This window comes from Haplochromis burtoni, unplaced genomic scaffold (assembly GCF_018398535.1).
Source record: "Haplochromis burtoni strain Fernald_Lab_line unplaced genomic scaffold, NCSU_Asbu1 Contig_125, whole genome shotgun sequence".
Lineage (NCBI taxonomy): Eukaryota > Metazoa > Chordata > Actinopteri > Cichliformes > Cichlidae > Haplochromis > Haplochromis burtoni.
Genome location: NW_024582486.1, coordinates 1508210 through 1531698, shown reverse-complemented (window position 1 = coordinate 1531698; position 23489 = coordinate 1508210). Strand labels below are relative to the sequence as shown.

The 23489-nt window shown below is 39.0% G+C and overlaps 2 protein-coding genes across 17 annotated transcripts in view; one reads left to right on the top strand and one right to left on the bottom strand.

Moving 5' to 3' along the window:
• Window positions 1-812: 812 nt before the first annotated feature.
• Window positions 813-6554, bottom strand: LOC102303251 (inhibin beta B chain). Its single transcript, XM_005929702.3, has 2 exons — window positions 4936-6554; window positions 813-4090 (listed from the first exon to the last, which is right to left on the bottom strand). Exons 1-2 carry the CDS (start codon window positions 5276-5278, stop codon window positions 3309-3311), a joined length of 1125 nt encoding a protein of 374 aa, XP_005929764.1. The 5' UTR covers window positions 5279-6554; the 3' UTR covers window positions 813-3308.
• Window positions 6555-7131: 577 nt separating this feature from the next.
• Window positions 7132-23489, top strand: part of LOC102290826 (R3H domain-containing protein 2) — a 58088-nt gene continuing 41730 nt past the window's right edge. For 8 of the 16 annotated variants that reach the window (XM_042223991.1, XM_042223989.1, XM_042223986.1 and 5 more), the window contains exons 1-2: window positions 7133-7446; window positions 7798-7849. The gene's annotated coding sequence lies outside the window, so the exon portion shown is untranslated. Of the gene's footprint in view, window positions 7447-7797; window positions 7850-11792; window positions 14870-23489 lie in introns of those variants that run through there. The other 8 variants (XM_042223999.1, XM_042223995.1, XM_042223997.1 and 5 more) reach the window with 3 other exon arrangements.

The following is a 23489-nucleotide window of genomic DNA, read 5'->3' as shown; positions in this document are numbered from 1 at the left end:
GCCACATTCACCCATTCACACAAGTGCTTTCTTTTAAGCTTTTCAGTGCTTTCTAGCTAACATTCACACACATTCAGTCTCTGATGGCTGCATCGGAGATCTTGCCCAAGGATACTTGGCATGGAGACTGGGGGAGCCAGGGATTAAACCACTAACCTTCCAGTCAGTAGATGGACCTGCTCTACCTCATGAGCTACAACAACCCATAAGACCTTTTGCCACTGATTTTAAGCCAAGTTCTTGTGTAACCTGATATACCTCAGCATTTTCTCCAGACCATTTCTGATGAGGCTTTGGTGATTATTAGATTAATTAAAGGGTCAGATGCATCTCTCAGGTTCTGTTTCAGGTTTTTGCTGGATTCTTTCCCGTCTTTGTTAACATGATATTCAGAAACTGATCATCTGCTGTGGATGCCTTTTTTTTTTAAAAAGTTTGCCACTTATTGTTTTGTCTTTGATTTGTTCGGTTTCATCAGATTTATTTTAAGAACACACTACATACCATGCTGAGATATGCCAAGGTTTCATCTAACAGGTCTTTGGGAATCAGCTTGTTGGTGCAAAAATGCTCTTTTTAAGTTTGTTTTATCTTTGTCATTTTTGTAGATTCAACTAAAGCAATGGGAGGAAAGATGGGCTCAAGGCTGTTGCACAGTACTGTACTTACATTTTGCAGCTACAGTTGGCTTAATTTACCTAATAACCAGTACTGCTTTTGCTGTACACTGCAGTGTGTGTGGCTTAAGAATAAGACACATACAATAAAATGCCATTTATACAATAAAATACAATGAAGCAATTTAGTCTGTTTAAAATATAGATTTATTTATTAATTAAAAATAGAATCATGACATTTTATCACACACTGACTTTTCTGAATTGTATTTGCTCTTACAAAGTTTTCATTTACATAAAATAAAATAATATGATACAAAAATAACAACAATGATTACAAATTTCAATTGAAACAGAATTCAAATTCTTGCATTCTGTGAATGCTCCAAAAGTACACACACACACACACACACACACACACACACACACACACACACACACACACACACACACACACACACACACACACACTTTTAAAAACAACTAGAACTTTGAAAATTGACATTTTCTTTCTGTAGGCCCGCTTTTAGGTATTTCAGGTAATGCCAACCTGATGCATTAAGTACAGTAATAGAACTGTCAGCACACTCTAAAATACAGTAGGGTGATAAAGTGCTTAATAAGATATGTTGCAATGGCACTTCAATGTCACATTGAGTCTTGGACAAGAAGTGCCTACAATATCAATCATAATATTAAAATACAACAGTTTTATAATTATTTCACACAGGTGTAAAGTAAATTGCTTTAATACAAGAGCAGCTCATAGAGGCAAGAGAGAGAGGTGAAAATAGTTTAGCAAATATCAGCACAAAAATAAAATAAAAGGGTTTTTATGGTCTTTGGTAAAAAATTCCCCCATGCACTGTTTCAATTGTTTCCTTTGCATTATGGCTGTAAAATCCAAGTCCGTAAGACATATAGTATATCAATACAGCCAAGATGAACACAGTGTTAATACAGGTAGAAGTAAAGAAACCCTGGGTATCATCTCTAAAAATAAAAATGTGATGTATTGATAGACATTAATTTATTAACACTCTCCCAGGTTCAAAGTTGGGGAAACTAAAAAAAAAAATCTATTGCTGAGCTCCTTTGCTTTCTCGTTGTTGTACTGCTGTTTTCATTTTTCCCTTCCTTGAGTAGATCTCAGTTTGCACCGTTTCCCACCAAATTTAAACTGTGAAGTGATTTTAGTATGGAAATCGGTAAACATTTGCTTTACTTGGTAATGTTCCGATAGACATTCTGCTATACAGTTAAAACTATACAGCTATGAAAAGATTGTGAAATTATGAAGCGTAAATTATGCTACTGGGACATGTGTACGATGTTTCCAGCATATGAAAGAAACAAGACTGCCTCCACCTGGAAAGCATGAAATTTTGCAATCTTTAGACTTTGAGAGCTAAAAATGCCAGCGTGCAGCAGCACATGCTCACTGACCTACCTACCCTCCAGACCTTCACCTGACACTGAAGCAATAGCTAAATGTTTGCTCACATTGCTGAGAATAACCTTGGATTCATATGCTGTTTGAGCCACAGTTGCCCAAATGATAAGCCAGGTTGTGTAAATAATACAGTGGAGATGCTGATTAAACATATTCCAGCTGCATGCAGCATGGGGTATCCTTTGACAGAAATCAGTCCAGATTTCTTGCATTGTAACAACAACTTGTTCCCCTCGCAGCCTCACAATGTGATCAAAGTATTTGTGGAATGTAAATGTATTTGCTTTAATGTCATCAGAAGTTAAAGAAAAGGCACGCTTTAAAAGTTTTTCATTGCTTTGAAAGCATTTCTGTAAAACAGCAGCATTTAGGTGGATGAAGATTTACAATGAAAGAAATAGTTACGTAAAAATGAAAGTATAGAATATATATATAATTTTTTTACATTTGGACACTGATTATAACACAAAACAGACTATAAAACATACAATGAATTAGGAAAAAAATGTAGTGCATCTTTGAACTTCATCCCGGCAGCATGTGAAAAGTAAAAGTTGTAAGGTACAAACGACAAAAGTGAAAATTCATTAATGCAAGACTTTATGGGTTTATATAAGTTTGAAAATGGAACCTGATATCATTACTGTACTTTTGTATTCACTGTACTTTTTTGCATTGAAATCTAAACTTTATTATTGAGTCTTTCATATTTTAGTGCTGCTCTTTGATTTTTGTCTCTGACGTATAAAAGAATAAATGTATCTGCATCCAGACTTAGCGTATTTGCTCACCTCTAGGCACTGAAATGCATTTGAGATTCTTTAAATACTGACTACAAGAGTTTAGAAATAAATTAAAAGTTACTACAAGCAGTAAACTGTATCAATACCTATTTCTTTAGAACATAATACTTATATACTCATAATATTCTTTTTTGTGCCCATAATTTTCTTAATGTAAACCTAGAGTGTTAATTCATACGTTTATGCAAAAATACACACAACACACCTATTGAGTAACTGCTATAAAACAAACGTGTTTGTATTTGTAAAGATAGTCTAGTAACATCCTCTGTCGATAATTTAAAAGTCTTTTGGGTGGGCATTTCTCATTTTAAAGTACTCTGTGTAAAAGTTGTTTGTCCAAAGTTGGTCAAATTTGTGTTTCTTTAAGTCAACTTGTCTACAATACACTCAAGAAAATAATTAATTATACCACTAATAGTAATACTCAATTTTTTATGTGCATCCACAGGTCTCCACTATCATGTCAGGGACATCTGTTTTGACAATGCTGTGCTGAGAGTTGAAGTAAACCATGGAGAGTGGTCGACGCTCTGTGGGAACGCAGCATGAGGCTGTAGCTGTGTTAATACCATTGACTTTGAGTTGGCTGAAGACAGTGGCATGGAATGAGGATGCTATACCTGGGGAACCGGACAGATGTTGGGGGCAATGTCCCATGCAGTAGTTCATATGGTAGCCTTCAGGCGCAATGATCCACTCATCCCACTGGATGTCTTTAAACTTGATGTAGAAGTCTCTCTTGCAGCAGACTGTTACATCGTCACCGCAACGCACTGAGCGCTTCCTGAGCAAATGCTTGGAGTGGTCATCACGGAGACGCACCTGAGCCACCAGGAAGGGCTGGTAGGGGGTTTCAGCAGAGCCATCTAGGGAGCAAAGGTTCTGTCCGTCTTCTTCGCAGGTGACCTCCAGCTGCAGCCGATGTTGGCCCCCGTCCAAGAAGGTTTGCAGGGTGTGGGTGACAGAGAAAGTGTGCCAGTTACTCTCCTTGACGTGCAACATCTTTTCCATCACCAAGGTCCGATTAGAGCCTGAGATGTCACCATCTACGGAGAGGAAAACCTGGGCAAGGAGACGAGAGTTCCGTTGTGGGTCCTCAGAGGCACGGGCATAGATCCACAAAGAGGACTGGAGGACCTGGATACTTTGGCCACGTTCCTGCAGAAACTGAAAGGTAAGGCTAACGCTTGCCTTGTCACTGCTCTTTGCATCATCTATGAAACAATGACAATTAAGAAAAACACACAATGTTAATATTTGGAAAAACTTCATAGCTCATCACCTTTCTTACCCTTATAAAATTAATGGAAGTAACAATCCTCTTTCACTGTTTTAAGCATTTTACCTTATAGTTAACTTTTCCTACAATACAGCACAAGGGATATTGTATTTAAATGTTTAGGCAGATTACATGTGTATTTGATTTTAAATATAAAGACCCAAATGCAAGTCCTGGAGCAAGCAGCCATCTTCAGATTTCTTCAAATTTAAATGCACCATTGCATTTTATGTTGTGAATATGTATAACAGATTTTGGAGACCCCAGCAACAGAAACCTTCTGAGAGAGGGCTTTTAGTCATTTGCACTCCTCTTTGCAGAAGCTGTCTATGCACTTCATACAGATTTTGATTTACATATTCATTCTTGTCCTCTTTGTCTGCCACCCAACTCCAAATCAGAATCCTATCACCACAACCTGCACAAAATTACGTAAATTCACTTTTTATTACTTTCCCGTGTAAATCTTGTTAAAAGTGCAACAATGTAACACTGAAAGATAGATTCCTTTTAAAGCTTGCTTACCACCAGTTCATGTATTTCCACTTTAAAAGGCAATAAAATATGTAGTTTGCCCAAGGGGAGCAAACCTTTTTGCATATAAGTAACAATAGATACTTGGATCCTTAATATTACAATATAATAGTTCAGGGAACCCTAGCCTTATGTTAATATCTTACGCAGGAAAAGAGACCTTATTAATCACAACGCGCTCTCCTGTAGCGTTATTGTGCCATGCGAAAACAGCTTTATAGCATAGAAAGTGGAGACAAGACTTACTTATATCTGCAAAGCTCACTATTTCATAGGCTTGATCTCTGGTTGGTATATTGTTTTCTAGTTCAAGGGTACCATCCTGTCTGACGCGCCCCGAGTGAAGTTTGCGCAGCGCCGTGAGGAGCGCGACCCGGGGCACGGTGTGAGTGATGTTTGGTTTCTCTTTCAGGTGCAGTTTGTCCAAAAGTTGCTGCTTGGCGAATTCTATCATCATCCTTTCCTCTGCGTCCTTATCCATCGCTGACAACCTGCAAGACGCGCAGCCCGGGGAGCCACTGACCCAGAGACCCTTAAACAGCAACGGTGCCAACAGGAGGAACGCTGAGAGTGACAAAGACATGGCCATCTTCGATCTTGAAGTAAATAACTGCGTATTTGTACTCGGGCAGAGGTAACTAATAAACGTCTAGACTTCTAAACTGGACAACCAATAAAAAAAATCTTCAAATCCTTTCCCTTCTGAGTTGTTCTTTGCGAAAGAAAGTCTCCCAAACGTCAGAGGTCCTTGTTGGTAGCTCGTGAAGAGAGGAGCTGAGTGATGTTTCACCCTCCTGATGGTAAAGATATCTGGGGTAATCCACCAAAACTGGTGACACGTTGGAAGGATGCACCAATGAGCGCATCGGGAAGCTTGGAAATTACTGGCAAAACACCTCTGTCCTCTCTCACAACACACGCACGGGCACACGCAACACCCACGCACGCAACACGCGTTCACATGTAGGTTACTGTCTCACAGTCGCTGCATACAGGTGCTACATGATATCACACGCTGCTTTAGATTAATTACTACGCAAGTCCATGGCTGGTTTGGACACATATCGGGAAAGCCCGATAAGGTCTTGAGTTTATCACAACAGGTATTTTCTGTGCCACGTTTCTCCACTTCAGTGCCACTGATACGTAACCTGCCAACGCTCTTGTCGATCAAAGTTGAAATTCTCTGCCCTTTAACCTACTTACAGAATATTCGTGTCCCACAGACACCAAGCAATTGAATCCGTGGGCTTTAGCTTAACCTGACCGAAAACACTCGAGGATATGAGGCGGAGAGTTTAACGCGGTATTTGAAACACGTTCCGTCATGTTTCCTGCAAGGTGTCATAATGTGGTGCAGTAAAACGATGCCTCGTGTGTGTGTGTGTGTGTATGTGTGTGTGTTTGAAGGAGAGAAAGAGAAAGCTGGGAAAAGGCGAATCCTGCCTTCATGTCGGTACATGATTTGTCTGTCTGGGTTCTCGCAAAAGTGCTGAGCCAGCTTGACATAGCCTACTAAAGATAACGCTGCCATTAAGCCGGACAGTGTATGCACTTAAATAGGCAAAAATACGTTAAAGTGACCCTCTTTTCATCATGTCGGGGTCCAGGTCCAGTGTGAGCAGGAAAAACAATGACTTCCACAATCATTTAACACATAAACCACATGCATATGCACATGGAAATAATAATTGTGAAACAGATTATCCTAAAGCGGTCACGTGTTGATTGTGCGCACATCTCCACAAACATAAACTGTATGGATCACAAACCGGGTTGCACGCATTTTTATTTCTTTTATTTTCTTTGTGTTCACGTTTAGTGTTAAATGTGAGTCAAGGCCTTATCATGTTAAAGGAGTACTTGCCTGCCCACGTGTGGGGCATTTTGAGAATTACAACTGACCTCACCAAGTGGTGTCAAAGAATGTGCCCAATACATTTGAATAATTTAAACGTAAAGTTAAATCAAATAAACACGTTACATTTATTACCTAGAATTGTCAGCATTTTTCCTAGGGAGGTTTGAAAAATAAGGTTAAAACCAGCGTATTTTTAACTACACCAGGTGCAATAACAGTACAAAAAACAATAAAAAAAAAAAAAAAAAAAAAAAAAAATATATATATATATATATATATATATATATATATAAAATATAATAAATTATATTTAATATATATATATATATTAAATATTTATTAGATAGACTAGATGTTATAGGCTATAAGAAGAAAAATATCATCTTAAGAAATGTGAAATCGTTACATTTTATAGTATTTAAACAACTTTGAATGACACATCTCCTACAGAAGTGGACAGCTGTCAAATTACATCCCAGTAATAGATTTTCAAACATACATCACTGAGATGTAACGAAACTGCATATTACATTTTAACGCTTGATGCACAAAACAAAGTTCTCATGCATCCTGTAGGCTACGTATCCGTACGACTAGGAGGTACGCCGCTGACGTCAACTGTCGGTGAGGGGAAAAAAGTGACGCTAACACACACAAGCCGGAGCCCTGACGGGGGAATAGCGTTTTGTTTCTTTTTTCTTTAGTTTTGTGTCATTTATTCTTTAGGGTTTTGTTGTTATTTAGCAGTATTCCTGCGTCGGACTCGACCGCCGTGTTCTTCAGCGCTTGCTATCTCGCATTAACGTCCATGCTGCTCTCCCCTCACGCGGCGCTATTTTGACAGTCGGGGTCGCGGTGAGCCAACTCAAGCTAGCAGCACCATTATATTAGCATCGGTAAGTCATTTGGAAAGCTTGCTAACCGTACTAGCTAGCACCTTCTATTTTGAGACCTGACAGTGCTTGTACATTTCCACAGCAAGTTTCGCCATTCTGTGATCCACGGCACACTCTTATTGAACAGCGAGTTGTAATATTAACGTTGTGTTTCATGGACGCTGAGTAGCTAGCGTCCACTAAAAAGAAAAGGCTAGCTAGCGGGCTAGTATTAGCTAGGTAGCTAATTATACACGCCGGACGAGGCAGGCTAATGCTGTGAACTAGCTATTGTTAGCATAGAGGCAAGCTAATATTTTCAGTCAGCTGCACAGCTACGACTCTGACCAAACTGCCATCTGTCTTCTACAGACCCAAGTTGAAGGATTCTCCACGCAACTCAAGACATACTGCCAACAACACGGTAAGCCGAACCCGCGAAGATGACTCAAGAGCCACTATCTTTAATATGTAACGCAACGTTAAGCACCATCTTTAAAGTCCGCCTTCCCTATGCCAGGCACGAGATGGCCATGTTAACATTTTATCCTTCCAATCGTGACCAAGAAGGTTCACTAAAACCCTGGGAATATTTGCTTTTTCCGAAGCGATTAACTATCTGGATGAATAAAAATTAAGTAATTGTTAATTGCTTATGGCTCTTCATTGAAGTCATACTCAAAACACACACTGGATACAACAAAGTTTTATTTGTTGACGTGTGTGACTTTCATATAACAACTCAAGACTTGAAACGTCAGCTAACAAGGTTGAGATATTAATACAAACCAACGGAAAGTTACAGAGCTGTAGTGTTTTTATAGGACTGAGTGCCGGTGGGTTGCATGGCGGAATGCAGGTTGTACTACAGTACTAAGCCGTCTTCACTGCTCCAAGCAATTTAAGGTTGTATTGTGTTAAGTGTTTTCATTAGCTTGCTTTTTGACATTCAAGTAAATATCAGTGATTTTAAGCCTTGGCTCTTCCAGTCTTAATTCCTTAATAATTCATTATTAGTGACTCAGAGCTGGCTAGAGATTTGTGCCCCAGTAAATCGCACTGTTGTAAGTGATCAAGAAAACAGTGGGGTTTTCTCAAGACATACTTCACACGTGGTCATCACTCTCCGAGTCTTGGCTTTAGCTTTACTTTTTTGAAACTCAATCCAAAAATAGGCAGCAACAGTGCTGTGAAAACAAGGTGGGATAACAGCATAGAATAAGTGGTTCAAACATCTGCTCTGGGAAAATGACATGTGTGCCTGGGAAAACAACAAAAAACTCCCCCCCCCCAACATATCAATTGGTGTTGGCCAGTCATGTGACAATGAGGACTGATAAGTGGCAAGCAGGGACTTCCATTTTAGTTCCATTTGATGTTGAGATTGTCATAAAAATGCTTCCCAGTTAGATTAATAGTAGTCCAAGGTGATAACCCCGATAAAGCAATGTTAGTTTTTCTGGTTTAAAGCACTGTTACTACTTTATAATCAATTTTTTCCCTAATACAGCTTTATTCTCTTAAATATTTTGTAAGCAACACAGAGTATGATTGTTGGTGTCAGGGCAGTATCATTGAAAAGTATGGTCCATTGTAAGATCTGTAGGAGGTGAGTCATTGAATCAACAGTCTACTGTTGCTAAGGCCACCAATGAGAAAGATGGAGTAACCTGCCTCTCTGTCAACATATTTCCCTCCCTTATACCCTGCACCCTGTGGATCTTTGTGCATATACATACATTCATGTAACTGTGAAGTATTGATTGCTTATGGAGTTTTATGAAAATCAGGAAATTTGTTGATTACTATCTGTTAAGTATATGTAATTTCATGTTCGTGTTTAATGTGGTTTGCAGGGTGCTTTCGCCTATTCTAGTAAATCATGTGGTTTTTATGCTAACTTGCTCACTTTAATGTATTTGCTTCCTGCATTCATGTATTCATACAAGCCAATGTGGCCATTGTAAGCATATTTTAAACCTAGAGTAATTAAAAAAAGAAACTTATCCAATAAGATTATATCTGTGTATTTATCGCTCAGATATCTGCTTTTGCCTCTGAATCTCTGTTTGCAGCAGCATAAGCAGAAGAGTGGCTTTTTCTAGAGAGATTTGAAGAGCTATTTATAGATCTCTGCCAAAGCACCAAGCGTGGTGCTGTTGCTGCTGCTCCTATCTGTCTCTGCTCTTAACCGCTCCTGCTTCTGTTTCTCTCTCTCCATCTTCATTTGTTCCCCCTTCACCTGTTCTTAGTTTTCTGAACTCATTTTCTCATGATGTCTTCTACTCTGTTTGTCAGTCTTCTTTTTCCATTACTGTCCTCCATTGCTTGCTTTGATGTAAATTATCGATCAAAGCAGAAGGGAGGTGACATGGCTATAAGTCAGGCCTCAGATTGGTACATCAGCTTGACTAACTTTAGTATACTTTGTTGCAAAGCTGGATGTTTTTTGCATTTGTTAGTAGCCTTTATTTAGTAAAAGATATGGCTCACAGCCCTCAGACCATGCAGAATCACAGTAGATAAGGTGGGTTTGCCTAAATAAAGGTGTTTTAGTAAAAACCTGTTATGACTGCTTTGAATATTTGCAGTGTAAATAACAACAGTTTTCCAAGTGTTTCATAATAGCTTTAGCTTAGCTATGCTGCATGCAGAAATGGCAGCATCTTGTAAGGTGGTTGTGTTCCCACTCTATCTGTGGTATCTTTGGCTACTGATCCTCACTCAGCCCCTCCCCTTTCTTCTTCCTTCTTTCTAAGCCCTTCTCTTACTGATCTGTGAAAGAAGCTACCTGTCTGAAGAAGTGACAGGACAGGTTATGAGGCATTAGTCCATGCAATGCATTTTATCCCAGTCATGTTGTTAGCCTGAGACTAACCTTTTTTCAAGGCCATGCTAGGATTGTAGAATCATTGGTTGGGTAAGTCTGGTGTCTTAAATTAAGCAATGCTAGAAAAGAAGTTCGATGCTAAACAGCTGTTTATTAAATTTCTCTGGCTGCTTATGTTTTGCAGGACCCTCTCAAATGTTAGGTGATGCTACTAACCACTAAGCCACAGTACTGATCTTCTGCTCAGTGTTTCGACTTTAAAGGGAAATTTATTGTACAGTTAAGTGCATAAGTGTATGGGCTATGGCACAATATTTGTAAGTTTTCCTCTTTACACCACCACAGTGGATTTTAAATCAGATAGTCAAGATGTAAGTGAAGTGCAAACTTTTATTGTCACTACAAGGGGTTTAACAAACACATTGCATTAATTGTTTGGAATGTTTTGGCGTTTTTCATAATAACACATTTTCAGAGGCTCAAATGTGACTGGACTAACACAATTTGAAATATAAAAATGATCATTTTAAATACCTGGGCAAAGATGACGTGATTGTAGTGACTGCCTGAAGTCAAAAACCCCTGGACACCACTAAATCTCCCTTGAGATGCTCTGCCAGCCTGTTCTGCAGCCACCTTTAGTTGCTGCTTGTTTGTGGGTTTTTCTGCCTTCAGGTTTATCTTCAGTAGGTGAAAAGCATGCTTTGTTAAGTTGAGATCAGGTGGCTGGCTTGGCCACTGAAGAAACTCTTAGGTTGCATTTGTACCGTAGTCTGTTGTAATTCATTATCCATTCACTCCGTGGAGTGATGTTCAGTTTTGTAGGATTTTAATCTAAGCAGAGACTATAGCCTTGCACACTTAGTTCATCCTCCTACTACTACTTTTATCATCATCAATAAACACTAGTGGACCGGTTCCACTGGCAACCATACATGACATTACAAGATTTGACAGATAATATGGCATGCTAAGGTAGGGCTGTTCGATGTAACGATATATATCGGATGACGATATAAAAATGTCTATCGTTTCATTTTACGCTATAGTTTGTTTCATGGTGTCGCAAAATAAACAGTTTAGGCATTATTTTCTCATAGTTTTGATGGTCACTGTAGTGGCTATATTAATTTATTAAAGTTCTCTCTTTCTCTTATATTTAATATAACCACACAACAGACGGACAATCGCCTGTTTTTATGCGTTGTCGTTAGCAACAACGATGGTAAAACCATCGCATGTCCGCTTGTTTATTTTCCACATAAACCTTTCATAATAAAGCTCAAGATCCTGTTGAGACTTCTCAAAATAAACGGAATCACGTGAAAAAGTATGCAGAGTATTTACGGATGAGAAGCAAAAAGGAGCCGTCAGGTGCTAAAAAATAAACCTTAGACTCAAACGTTAGAACAGGCTTTCCCCCGCAGTACGCTGTGTAATAAATACAAATGTTGTATCGGCTGCTGTTTCCTATGTCTAAAAATGTGTAGTTTCATGCATCGGTTAAAACACTCGACTCCAGGTACACAACGCCCAGCTGGAAACACTTCAGCAACCCGAAATTCACAGAATTTACAGAAAATGTTAAATTTTTGTGATTTATATCGTTATCGGATGATAGATGTTTTATATCGGGATAAGAGATTTTAGTCATATCTCACAGCCCTACGCTAAGGCAGGTTCTACGTTCAGGTTTTAGATGTTTTCTGGCAAAATGTATTCTAGCTTTCTTGTTGTTGAGTGTAATCCATGTATTGCACAACTGCTGTAAACCCTCTGTATTTAAATACCCTGTGCATCTCTTTTAAACTCTGACAGTGATACCTCTTTGAATATGCTTGAGTTAGGTAAATGTTGTGAAAGATATTTCTTAACCACGGAAAGAATTCTGCGATTATTTACTTCAGTTGGTTTCCACCCTTTTAGGGCGTTTCTGGTGTTGCTGAGCTGGTCAGTGATTTCTGCTGATTTTGCCATTTCTCAGTTTTTCTGTCTCTCATGGACAGGTTTATTTATTTTTGTACCTTAATTGACAGTATGTGACCAAATACCTCTTATTAAGAGTGAACAGTGAATAGTTATTATATGCACTTGAAAATAATCTCAGATTTTTGATGTTGAATTTGTCATCGCAAAATGAGGAATGAGGAACAGACTTCACCTGGCCATGAATCTGCATGTCAGTCAGTTGTCTAATTACTTTTGTGTCTTTGCAGAGGTGGCACTATGTATATCGTCAGCCTTAAAGCTGAACTCTGCACTGAAATCACATTTTGATAGTTTGATTCAAATTATGAAATAATAAATATCGAGGATTGATATGAGTCTAGATATATATTTGAACATAAACTGCCCTCTCCCAAAGCAGGAGAAAAGCATTACAGAACAACCTAATAATTACTACATGTACTATAAAAGTAACAAAGCTCAGAGTACCCAAGTTGCTGTTGGAGGGTTGTTTCTATGTTTCTGCGTGAACTTGTAGTACTGTAACTCTTTACCTGAAAGGCTACTAGAAGTAATCCTTGAAGCTATTTTCTGAACTGAGTGCTTTCTGTCATATTTCATGCCTGATCACAGAACAAAACAACTGGGTTTGTATCAGAAGTCAGTAAGGGTGGTCTCTGCCTACGCAGCTACGCTTGGAAAAAACATAGAAATTGTTCTAATGGTCATCAAACCACATCTTATGGATGTACAGTATATGCTGATGTGTCAGTGATATCAAGGGTCCACAGGAGGTTGCATTTATAAGAGGAAAGGGTTAAAACAGTTTTGTTCTATTTGAATAAAGATTGGACACATAAAACAGTGTTTTGAGAAAACAAGATTTACTGAGACTTTTAGCTGACTAGAAATGTAACACTGATCTGTGAAACTAGTGAAAATGATATTCTGATATGCATTTAAACAGGCCTATATGTCAATTGCATGCAAGTATCCATGATGGACGGGGGTAGAACTCCCCACAAAACAATGTGCACCATTTTTCTTCTTCGACTTCTTCGTCTTCAACTTCTTGAAGTCCAATCCTATGGCGTGCATCTTTTAGTAAAGTCTGTTTTAAATAATCATTTTATTTGCCTTTATGAAATCTTCTCTTAATTGTAGACTTAATATTAATGATCGACTTATCCCCTGGATTGTGTTATAACTTGCATGAAGTGAAACTTGGTGAAGCTGCTGGTAGCTGAAATCGTGTGTGGACTTTGAGGCCTTTTTATGCTGCACTACGGTTTGTTTGTTTTTTGGTTTTTTTTTTAAGCGGTACCAAAGTTTTGACCAGTGGTACATTAAATTTTTAATTTTTTAGCGAACTAAGGATGTGCAGTCTAACTTGCATCGCGAGCTCCTTTGTCTGCAAGTTGTGAGTTGATATTCAAATGACTTTTGACTAATGATTGAACAATCAGTCTTTTTTTTCACAGCTGCATGAATACAATTTCTAGAGGGACCACAGTCTAACATTTTTCTTCAAATTTTGCTCTATAAAGCCTGGTCACATACTGTCAAGCCTGAAACCATGAGACAGATAATCCTCCTGATGTTTTCCTTGATGCTGAACTTTTGACTGCATAATTTCCCTCCACTGCATCTTTCAGCTGTCATTTGCAGTGGGGGCTACTGGGAAAACATGCAAATGTGTTGTCTTGTGGGATTAAGGCTTTTCCTTGCTAATGAGGTGGTTTCATTATTTCACTCCATCTTCCCTTCCTCCTCTTTATTTTTTTTTTTAAATTGTTTATATATTGGAGCAGTTGTCTGGTTCACCAGCATCTGTCAGTACTCATTTAGTTTGTCCAGACAAACGCCAAAGACAACGACTTCAGACTTTCCATATAATGAGTGATGAATGGGGACTGTGGCTTCTGCCTGTCTCCAGGTGTTTGATTATTGCAAAAAAAGTTCCTAACCTGTACCTGTAAAAGAGTCTATTTATTTATATTCATTCATTTACTATAAGCTTTCAGTGGTGCTGCTGTTGTATCAAGTGACATTATAGCGGATCCAAGCAACTCTTTAAACAGCTTGGCTTCTTGCGCGCCATGGTTTGCCTGTCATTGCAATTATATTGTTTCACAAAGGCAGAGAGCAAACAAGACCTGTAAGAGAGAGAGAGACAGAATCCACACGAAAGGGAGGGTCGGAGGAGAAGGGAGGGGTGCACACTGTGCGCATGATGGCATAAGTGTGGTAGTGAGAGAGGGAGCCAGCTTACAAGCAAGATTTTCTTTCTCACTGCTGTGCTTGTGCTTCATTCAGAAAAAGAAAGGGGGCAGTCGAAATAGAGTTTTTTGACCGTTTTCATGAAAGCCATTAAGAAAACTGAGCTGGTAGTGTGTACAGACAAGACGACAACACGGCAAGCTTGAAGACGACAAAAGTTGAATGAGCTGAAGAGACGGAAGAAAGACCTTAAACACCCTACAACTCCAGCAGGAAATGGGATACATTTATTTGTAGTAATAGGGGAGAGAAAACTAATGACAGCGTTGCCCAGATCTGCTTCTGCTGCTCATTCTCCTGCGATGATTTGGTTTTATCTGAGACACCTGATCTGATTTGGCTCGAGATCCATAGAGCTGAACTCTAAATACAGGAAGGATGTGCACTGTAAGTGAATGTGCTTGTGCGTCTTTGTCATTGGGTGTTAATAATTTGTAGGTGAGATGTAGCTTCTGTAGCTGTGATTTTTAGCATGAAGCCATTGCTGCTGCTATAATTAACTCTTGTTATGACACATTGCATTATCACTTTTGTGAAGTTCCTAAAGCATTTTTAAGCAATGTCTCATCAACAGTGCAAATATGATGTATTAAGGTTGACTGAAAGGTAATTTCCTATAGTGTGCATACAGTTTATTTTATCACATGTGATTGCATTTGCACAGAAAAAATGTATACATGAAAGCATCTAAGATACTATAATGTGTGGCGTATTTACCAGTGTCATGTGTACAGGGTCATGAAACATGTTTGAGGCAAATGCTGAGGTAATAAGGAATTCCCTTCCACTGTCCCTGTGTGGGAGGAGGGACAGAGGAGGGTGGAGGTGGGCTGGTGGTGTGGAGAGTCACTGAAGTAGGCGTTGCTCTGCAACACTGTCATACTGATTGTGAGGGAGGGAGGTGTGCAGAGGAAAAGGACAACGTATGGGCTTACATAAGGCATGTGGATTGCACTGTATTTTAAGCAATAGTGGTTGTGACTGTTTGTGAATGCACCTGGAATTTAAGACTTCTCCTCCTTTATTTGTGGAACACAGTGTACGGGAATGAACAGACTAGAGAGGAGGTGCGAGAGAGGCAGCACAGCCGTGAGAGATGCACAACAGCAGAACCCTCTTGAATAAAAAATCTGTCACTATAAATAGCAAGCCATCCTTATGGCTTGAGCACTGCTTCAGGTTTAGAAGACCTGGCTTTCCCTCTATCACTGTTCTGGTGGTTATAACCCTGAAAAATCAACCCACAATCCTCATCATTTCCTGCTTTTATTCTATTTTTTTTGATTGCTTGCCCCAGATCTCCCTTGTTCTGAACATGGCCTGTTTATATAATTCATTTTTTATGTACACGCATCCATCTCTTTTAGTCTCCTAAGTAATGCATCTTATTGAATTAGCTTGATGTACATAATATGGCAACGAGCCCATCATTGTACCCTGTTCTCAGTTAGAAATTGAAAAGACAGACAACTGCCACAGCTCCAGATTAAATATAAAATGCTCCTTTGGTGTTATGTTGCTAGAGCTATTGCTGTTTTTCTTTTGCTGTTTATTAACATGTGAGTCTCTTCTCTTGTAACACAACACAGATAGCTGAAGTCAGGGGATTAGCGTTGACTGAGCTAATAAAGTCCATCCCCTCACTTGATAAAAATATGTGTGCATCCTTGCATGACCAGTACTTTTGCTGTTTGTTTGTGATATTGGAGTTCTTCTCCTTACGTAGTTGGTGCACCTATAGCCTCACTGCTGCATACTAATTGTTAATGCGTGGGAAAAAGCCTGTGTATCAAACAGAGGAAGCACGAGAGGGCGAGAAAGAGAGGGGAAAAAAAATCAATAGCAAACCCCTGAGAAACTGCTGCTGTAATTGCTTTATACGTCAGAAGGTTCACACCTACTCCTTTGAGACTTTAAGAAAAATCTAACTCCAAAACTTTTATTTTGAATTGATAAATACAGTCTTTGTTACAGGAAAAAAGAAAACCAAATCATCAAAAACAAACAATAAGGAAGCACTGATTGAATTCTATTTATCTGATTTCACACTTTCCCTACTCATCTGAACTTTTACAATGGTTTTTTAAAATTTTTGATGTGTCCTCATTTGAGCTAATTATGGTATTAATACATACTAATTTATGTGTGACCTTTTATAAATACATCAGTTCTTTTCTGATGAATTGACATCTGCATTACAAATGAATGTACCTGACACAAAGCATAACTTTAATGAAGGTAGATGGCTAACAGGAGCTAAAAGGAAGAACGGCCAGTAAAATCCAACTGCAATTATTTGAGCTGTAAACTATAGAGACAACTTGTGCTTTACTGTGGGGCTTATATGTTCAAGTAAAATGACTATGTGGCTCAAGGTAGGTCAGCTCAACCTTGTATCTACTTTATCCTCAGATGAGACTGGGACAGACGTGTGCCCACTTGGTGAATTTGAATGAAGAGACAACTAAAAGAAAGCGAAATATGACAGCAGGAGTCCTCTAAAGACGAGAGGTGTTGTATTTAAACAAGACAAGTTCAGGAGTGCTTCTAAACTTACTGTATTAAATAGCCTCAAAAATAACTTTCATAATTAGGCGATGATGAACACAGGAGCAGAGAGGCAAGCAAGCAAAACTGTAAGAAGAAGGGAACAGAAATTGGTATCTTTATGCTGGCAGACCTATTGGGAGCAGTTGGCTTTTACAGGTAAACAGATGGCATGGCACAGCACAGCACACTGATGACCTGCCACCGCTGTCAGGTCAGCTACGTGATCTAGTGAGCCGCTGCAGTGTGCAGTTTCTCTAATTAACTGTACTTTCTGATCTGTGCTGGGGCTGGTGCGTTGCCAGTGTCATGCTAACATTCTCACAGCTGAGGAGAAATTGTCTTTAGAATTCACCACATCAACACATTTCATATCATGAAATGTCCAGAATTTATCAACTTGAATTTGGTGACTAATTGGTATCAGTGATTAACTTATGGCTTGTTAAATATTGATGGACATTAAAAAAAACAATCAAACAAAAAAACAACATTCAGATGTGCTGCTGTCCCTCCTTAAAGCACAGTGTCATTTGAGACACTTAATTCATCAATACTAAGAGAACTAATATTATATTTCCTTTTGTAAATACAGGGAGTGCAGAAATATTAGGCAAGTTGTATTTTTGAGGAATAATTTTATTATTGAACAACAACCATGTTCTCAATGAACCCAAAAAACTGATTAATATCAAAGCTGAATGTTTTTGGAAGTAGTTTTTAGTTTGTTTTTAGTTTTAGCTATTTTAGGGGGATATCTGTGTGTGCAGGTGACTATTACTGTGCATAATTATTAGGCAACTTAACAAAAAACAAATATATACCCATTTCAATTATTTATTTTTACCAGTGAAACCAATATAACATCTCCACATTCACAAATATACATTTCTGACATTCAAAAACAAAACAAAAACAAATCAGCGACCAATATAGCCACCTTTCTTTGCAAGGACACTCAAAAGCCTGCCATCCATGGATTCTGTCAGTGTTTTGATCTGTTCACCATCAACATTGCGTGCAGCAGCAACCACAGCCTCCCAGACACTGTTCAGAGAGGTGTACTGTTTTCCCTCCTTGTAAATCTCACATTTGATGATGGACCACAGGTTCTCAATGGGGTTCAGATCAGGTGAACAAGGAGGCCATGTCATTAGTTTTTCTTCTTTTATACCCTTTCTTGCCAGCCACGCTGTGGAGTACTTGGACGCGTGTGATGGAGCATTGTCCTGCATGAAAATCATGTTTTTCTTGAAGGATGCAGACTTCTTCCTGTACCACTGCTTGAAGAAGGTGTCTTCCAGAAACTGGCAGTAGGACTGGGAGTTGAGCTTGACTCCATCCTCAACCCGAAAAGGCCCCACAAGCTCATCTTTGATGATACCAGCCCAAACCAGTACTCCACCTCCACCTTGCTGGCGTCTGAGTCGGACTGGAGCTCTCTGCCCTTTACCAATCCAGCCACGGGCCCATCCATCTGGCCCATCAAGACTCACTCTCATTTCATCAGTCCATAAAACCTTAGAAAAACCAGTCTTGAGATATTTCTTGGCCCAGTCTTGACGTTTCAGCTTGTGTGTCTTGTTCAGTGGTGGTCGTCTTTCAGCCTTTCTTACCTTGGCCATGTCTCTGAGTATTGCACACCTTGTGCTTTTGGGCACTCCAGTGATGTTGCAGCTCTGAAATATGGCCAAACTGGTGGCAAGTGGCATCTTGGCAGCTGCACGCTTGACTTTTCTCAGTTCATGGGCAGTTATTTTGCGCCTTGGTTTTTCCACACGCTTCTTGCGACCCTGTTGACTATTTTGAATGAAACGCTTGATTGTTCGATGATCACGCTTCAGAAGCTTTGCAATTTTGAGACTGCTGCATCCCTCTGCAAGATATCTCACTATTTTTGACTTTTCTGAGCCTGTCAAGTCCTTCTTTTGACCCATTTTGCCAAAGGAAAGGACGTTGCCTAATAATTATGCACACCTGATATAGGGTGTTGATGTCATTAGACCACACCCCTTCTCATTACAGAGATGCACATCACCTAATATGCTTAATTGGTAGTAGGCTTTCGAGCCTATACAGCTTGGAGTAAGACAACATGCATGAAGAGGATGATGTGGACAAAATACTCATTTGCCTAATAATTCTGCACTCCCTGTAGGTTTATATTTTGTCCTTGTTAGCATGGTTGTGAAGTCGTTGTTTTTACCATGGTGGCTTTAGACAAGTCTGTTGACTAGTCAGATTCTGTGTTACTGACTTCTGACCATTAGAAGCTGCTTTAGCATGCAGTAATGGGTGTGTTTGCTGATTGCCCCTTGGTATTGCTTAAATTGTATTACATCAGATCCTCTTTTCCATCTAAGACATAGGTTATCAGTTAACTCGTACGTTGTCTCATAAAATGTTACCTGGTTAATACCAAACTCAGATTTTCAAACACTAACAGAGTCTGGGAGCTGAGCGTCAGACAGCAGAGAGCAGCTGTAGCTTTTAACACCCCAAACGTTCAGGAGCAGCAGGAATCTTATTACACATGCTTCCAAAAACATTAAAAATAAAGTGATGAAGTGTATCGTGGCGCTCCCTGCTCGGTGTATAAATATGCTCGTGGTTAGTAAGCACTGACAGACAATACTTTTGGACATCTATTCCACCTGACCAGCTGTTTCCAGTAGCAGCTGGACCAACTACAGTCAGAAAGTACATCTTTTACATAGATAGGTATTACCAATATATCAGTGCTGAACTGTTGTCCCTTCTAAAGATAATAGTAAATTAATGTGAAACACTGTAGCTTGTTTGCTCTGTTAAGTATTTTGGGTTTTGTTGGCGCAATCATAGAATAGCAGTTTTTAATGAAGTTTTTGGCTATTTGAGTTAAAGTAAACACGGCAGTGTTGAATTATATCTGAATGTCAGATTCTTAATGTACCCCGCTCTGAATTTTGCTGTAAATATCACAGTAAACCTGTGGAAAAGTCGTCTGTTTGTCAATTTATTGATTTAATAATTACCATGTCTAATTGAGAAAATGGTGTAAATTAGCATCCTTAGGATACATTACTAAACTAAATTCACTGTAGTCTATACAATTTGTTTCATTTTGCATCTACAGCTCAAGTAGCCAACAGCAGGCCTGTCTTCCTCCCCTTATTTTTCTATTTTAACACAGTGTCGTCATTGTTGAGACATTGCAGTTGTAATGTTAGCTCATAATGGACAGAGGCCGTGACATTTGTGCTTTTAGTGAATTGTGTGATGATGGGTACTCGTCTAGAGGTGAGTGATTTGGCCAGTAGATAAGATGATTTGGGGAACAATTGACATTCAGAATCTGAATTACAATTCTCCCCGCAGACTTAGTTGAACTCATGATCACATAATTGTCATGTGATCATGTTGTCTTCATATATATCTATGTAAACTTTATGCCCTGATTTTGTTCTGAAAGTTTTGGAAGTTACTGTAATTTTGTTTGTCATGCATGGACATGGGTTATTATTCTTTGGAAGTATTTTCTGTAAGGAAAGTTCTGTAGACATCAATGTACCCCTGCACCATGTTGACAGGAAGGTCATGCTGTGGACAGGAGCAAAAGTTATAGCCACCTAAAAGACATCACTATCGGTTTGCATGTATGATGTATTAAGAAGCTTTTATCCTCTTAACCTGCTGGTTGATGGTTAAGTCAAAGCTGGTACATTTCAGAAGTTTGTGACTATAATATTTCAATAGGCTACTTCAGACCTGAACTAAGTTGCCATCCAAACTAAATTAAAAAAATCAAAGAAAACAGGGCAGCATTAGGGCAGGGCAATATGGCCAAAAATATTTATCACGATATATATTTGAAAATTTGCGATAACGATATAATTGACGCGTGACAAAATACTTTACAACTCCACAACTTTATTAGTGCAACCCCCCATCAATGTATTTTCACTTAAACAAACAGCTGTTTTTTATGTGCTATTAAAGTTTAAAAATATATGCATTTTTTTTCTTTCTGCCCGTTCTGTTGGTTTTTGTCTTTTGCCCTTCTCCCCCGTCCCTCTTCTCAGCTGTTTCTCTTTCCCTCTTTCTTTCTCCCCTTCTTTCCCCCAGTCAAGTCTGTCCCGTATTCAGTAAGTGAAAATAAAATAAACAATAAAAGGTGAATCAAATGGACCATTACGGCAAGGCTGGGATGGTCAATTTGGTAAAGTAAATCCGTTGGGCATCTTTCTCTGCCTTTAGACAACAATTCTGATGGCAAAAGAGCCAAACGGACAGGCAAAAAAAAAAAAAATATAGTATATATATAAAAATATTATTTTATGCATTAAAGTTATATAAAAATTTAACAGTGCAAATGCAAATTCCTTGCTGACAGTTTAACCAAAAGGCATTTCCAGTGGAAATTGGCCGACATATCCTCAGCATAACCATGTATAATATCCACAAAACTTAAAAAGAGGTTATACACACACAATACGGTAATATTATGTTGAAGCACAGTACGTATCACTCCGCGAGGCTCCTGCCTACGATAGCCGTAATGCTCCGACAATCCATCAAGCGGTGCGGCTTCGTAGCTTAGCAAAGTCGTACTAAAACATTTGACAGATTTTGAGCGCCGTGTACCACATAAAATCGTTTAATAACGACGGCCCACTTGCATGCTCTACCAAAAATGTGCTTTGGTTGTGTATCTGACGACGAAAGCCAAACCAGTTCCCACACATCACATTAACCCGAGAGGCAGCTGGTGGGTAACAGGCATCTCCGAGAACGTTAGAGCACTTATGCAAATATGTGATGTCTTGATAAATCGAGCAGATATTTGAAGTTTACACAGACCATTCTCGCATGAAAATATCTTAAAAGTTTATTTTGTGACCCAGAAAGAGTAATATTTCAAACTCCGCCACTCTGTGTTCCTCCGCCACTGCCTCGTTTGAGTTTTGGACGAAATGGATTCTGGGATATTGCATTTCGTCATTTCGAGCTGATTGGAGACCAAAACAGCCAATCAGATTTTTTTGCATCCAAGTCTGTGATTGGCTGGTTTTGTGGCACAAATATAACGGTGTACAGAAAGAGTTGAAGCGGCACGGGCAGAAATGTTGAGAGCCAGAGCAACACATTGCGAGCAAGCGCAAATGCAAAAACTGAGCGAGAGGGGCTGCTATTGTTGATAATAGCACTGAAATACATTTTTTGCATGCAGCAATGAATTTTGTTCACTCAAATTTAGCTTTTCTTCGCTCAAAATAAATTTCTCCTCAAAATGCAACACTTGCACCTGCAATTTTTTTTAACGTGCGCTCAGAATAGTGGCACAAAAATATCACCATACTGAAGTTGCACCATTTTTATAAACCAATTCTGGTTCATCTGTTTCATTCAATGATCTGCTTTCGCCTTTTTCATTCTCCGTCGCCGCCATACTTTTTTCTGCCATGTGTGTATGAAAACAACGGCACTGCGCATGCGCGTTTTTACCCAAATTCTATCGCGATATTTTATTTTCTTATCATTGCCTAACATTATACTGGTATTACTGTGAACGGTAAGATATGGCCCAGCCCTAGGCAGCATGTCCTTTTTTTTATTCTATTTTTATTTTTATTTTTTTTTTGTCAAGAGACTCAAATATGTTTAAAAGGGTTCATTCTTTCACTGTTGCCACACATACAGTTTATCATCAACTTAACCATCACTTTATTTATTGATCCATTCGGTGTCCTTTCTTGAAGCAGGAAAGCAATGAGAGTGAGGGGGGCTGTTTGAATCAGAGGGTTAAGAAATCTTTTATGTAATGCAATATCAGACAGTAGATCAGTATGAAAAACACTCTCAATCTTAATTTGACTAAAAAATCAATATATTTTTAAGGAACGCATATATTGCCATCCCTAGTTTTAGCATCATTACAGGTTTAGCAATGCTTACTCGATATATCTGTATTAGAGTATAATTAGTGATGTTGTTGAATTATTCCAGTAAATATTAGAAACTAAATAATAAAGATTTTTGCTACACACTACTCTTCATCTTGCAGTGAATGACTTCACTCACTCTGCAAGCTACAATCAGCCTGATGTAATTTATTTCACGACAGATTCTATATGGCTCCTCTGACAAGCAGGTCATATGCCAAATTAAGATCATCGTATCACCAACCACTAACCTCATCTGGTATGCGTACAGTGATCTTGTTTGGGGTGTGTCTGTCTTGTTTTCAGGCCATGGACTGTGGTATATGGTATTTGATATTTATTTGGCAAAACTAGCCCTTGGGACTAAAGAAGGGATTAGAAACACTGCAGAGGATGATGTCTGGTGATCTAGGGAAATGAGTATTCACTAGCTGGATGGCTGAATGAATGGCAGTGTTTCCTTCCTGCTGGTTATTCTGGAGTGCACAAGCCACATTGTAAGAGACCACCACTTTGCACTGGCCTAAGATAGACAGCCT

Excerpts from the sequence above, each read along its gene's own strand:
- LOC102303251 (XM_005929702.3), bottom strand. The coding sequence starts at position 5,278 with ATGGCCATGTCTTTGTCACTCTCAGCGTTCCTCCTGTTGGCACCGTTG. Across the intron at positions 4,091-4,935 it reads AGTGAGCTTTGCAGATATAA|ATGATGCAAAGAGCAGTGAC; the intron begins GTAAGTCTTGTC and ends ATTGTTTCATAG.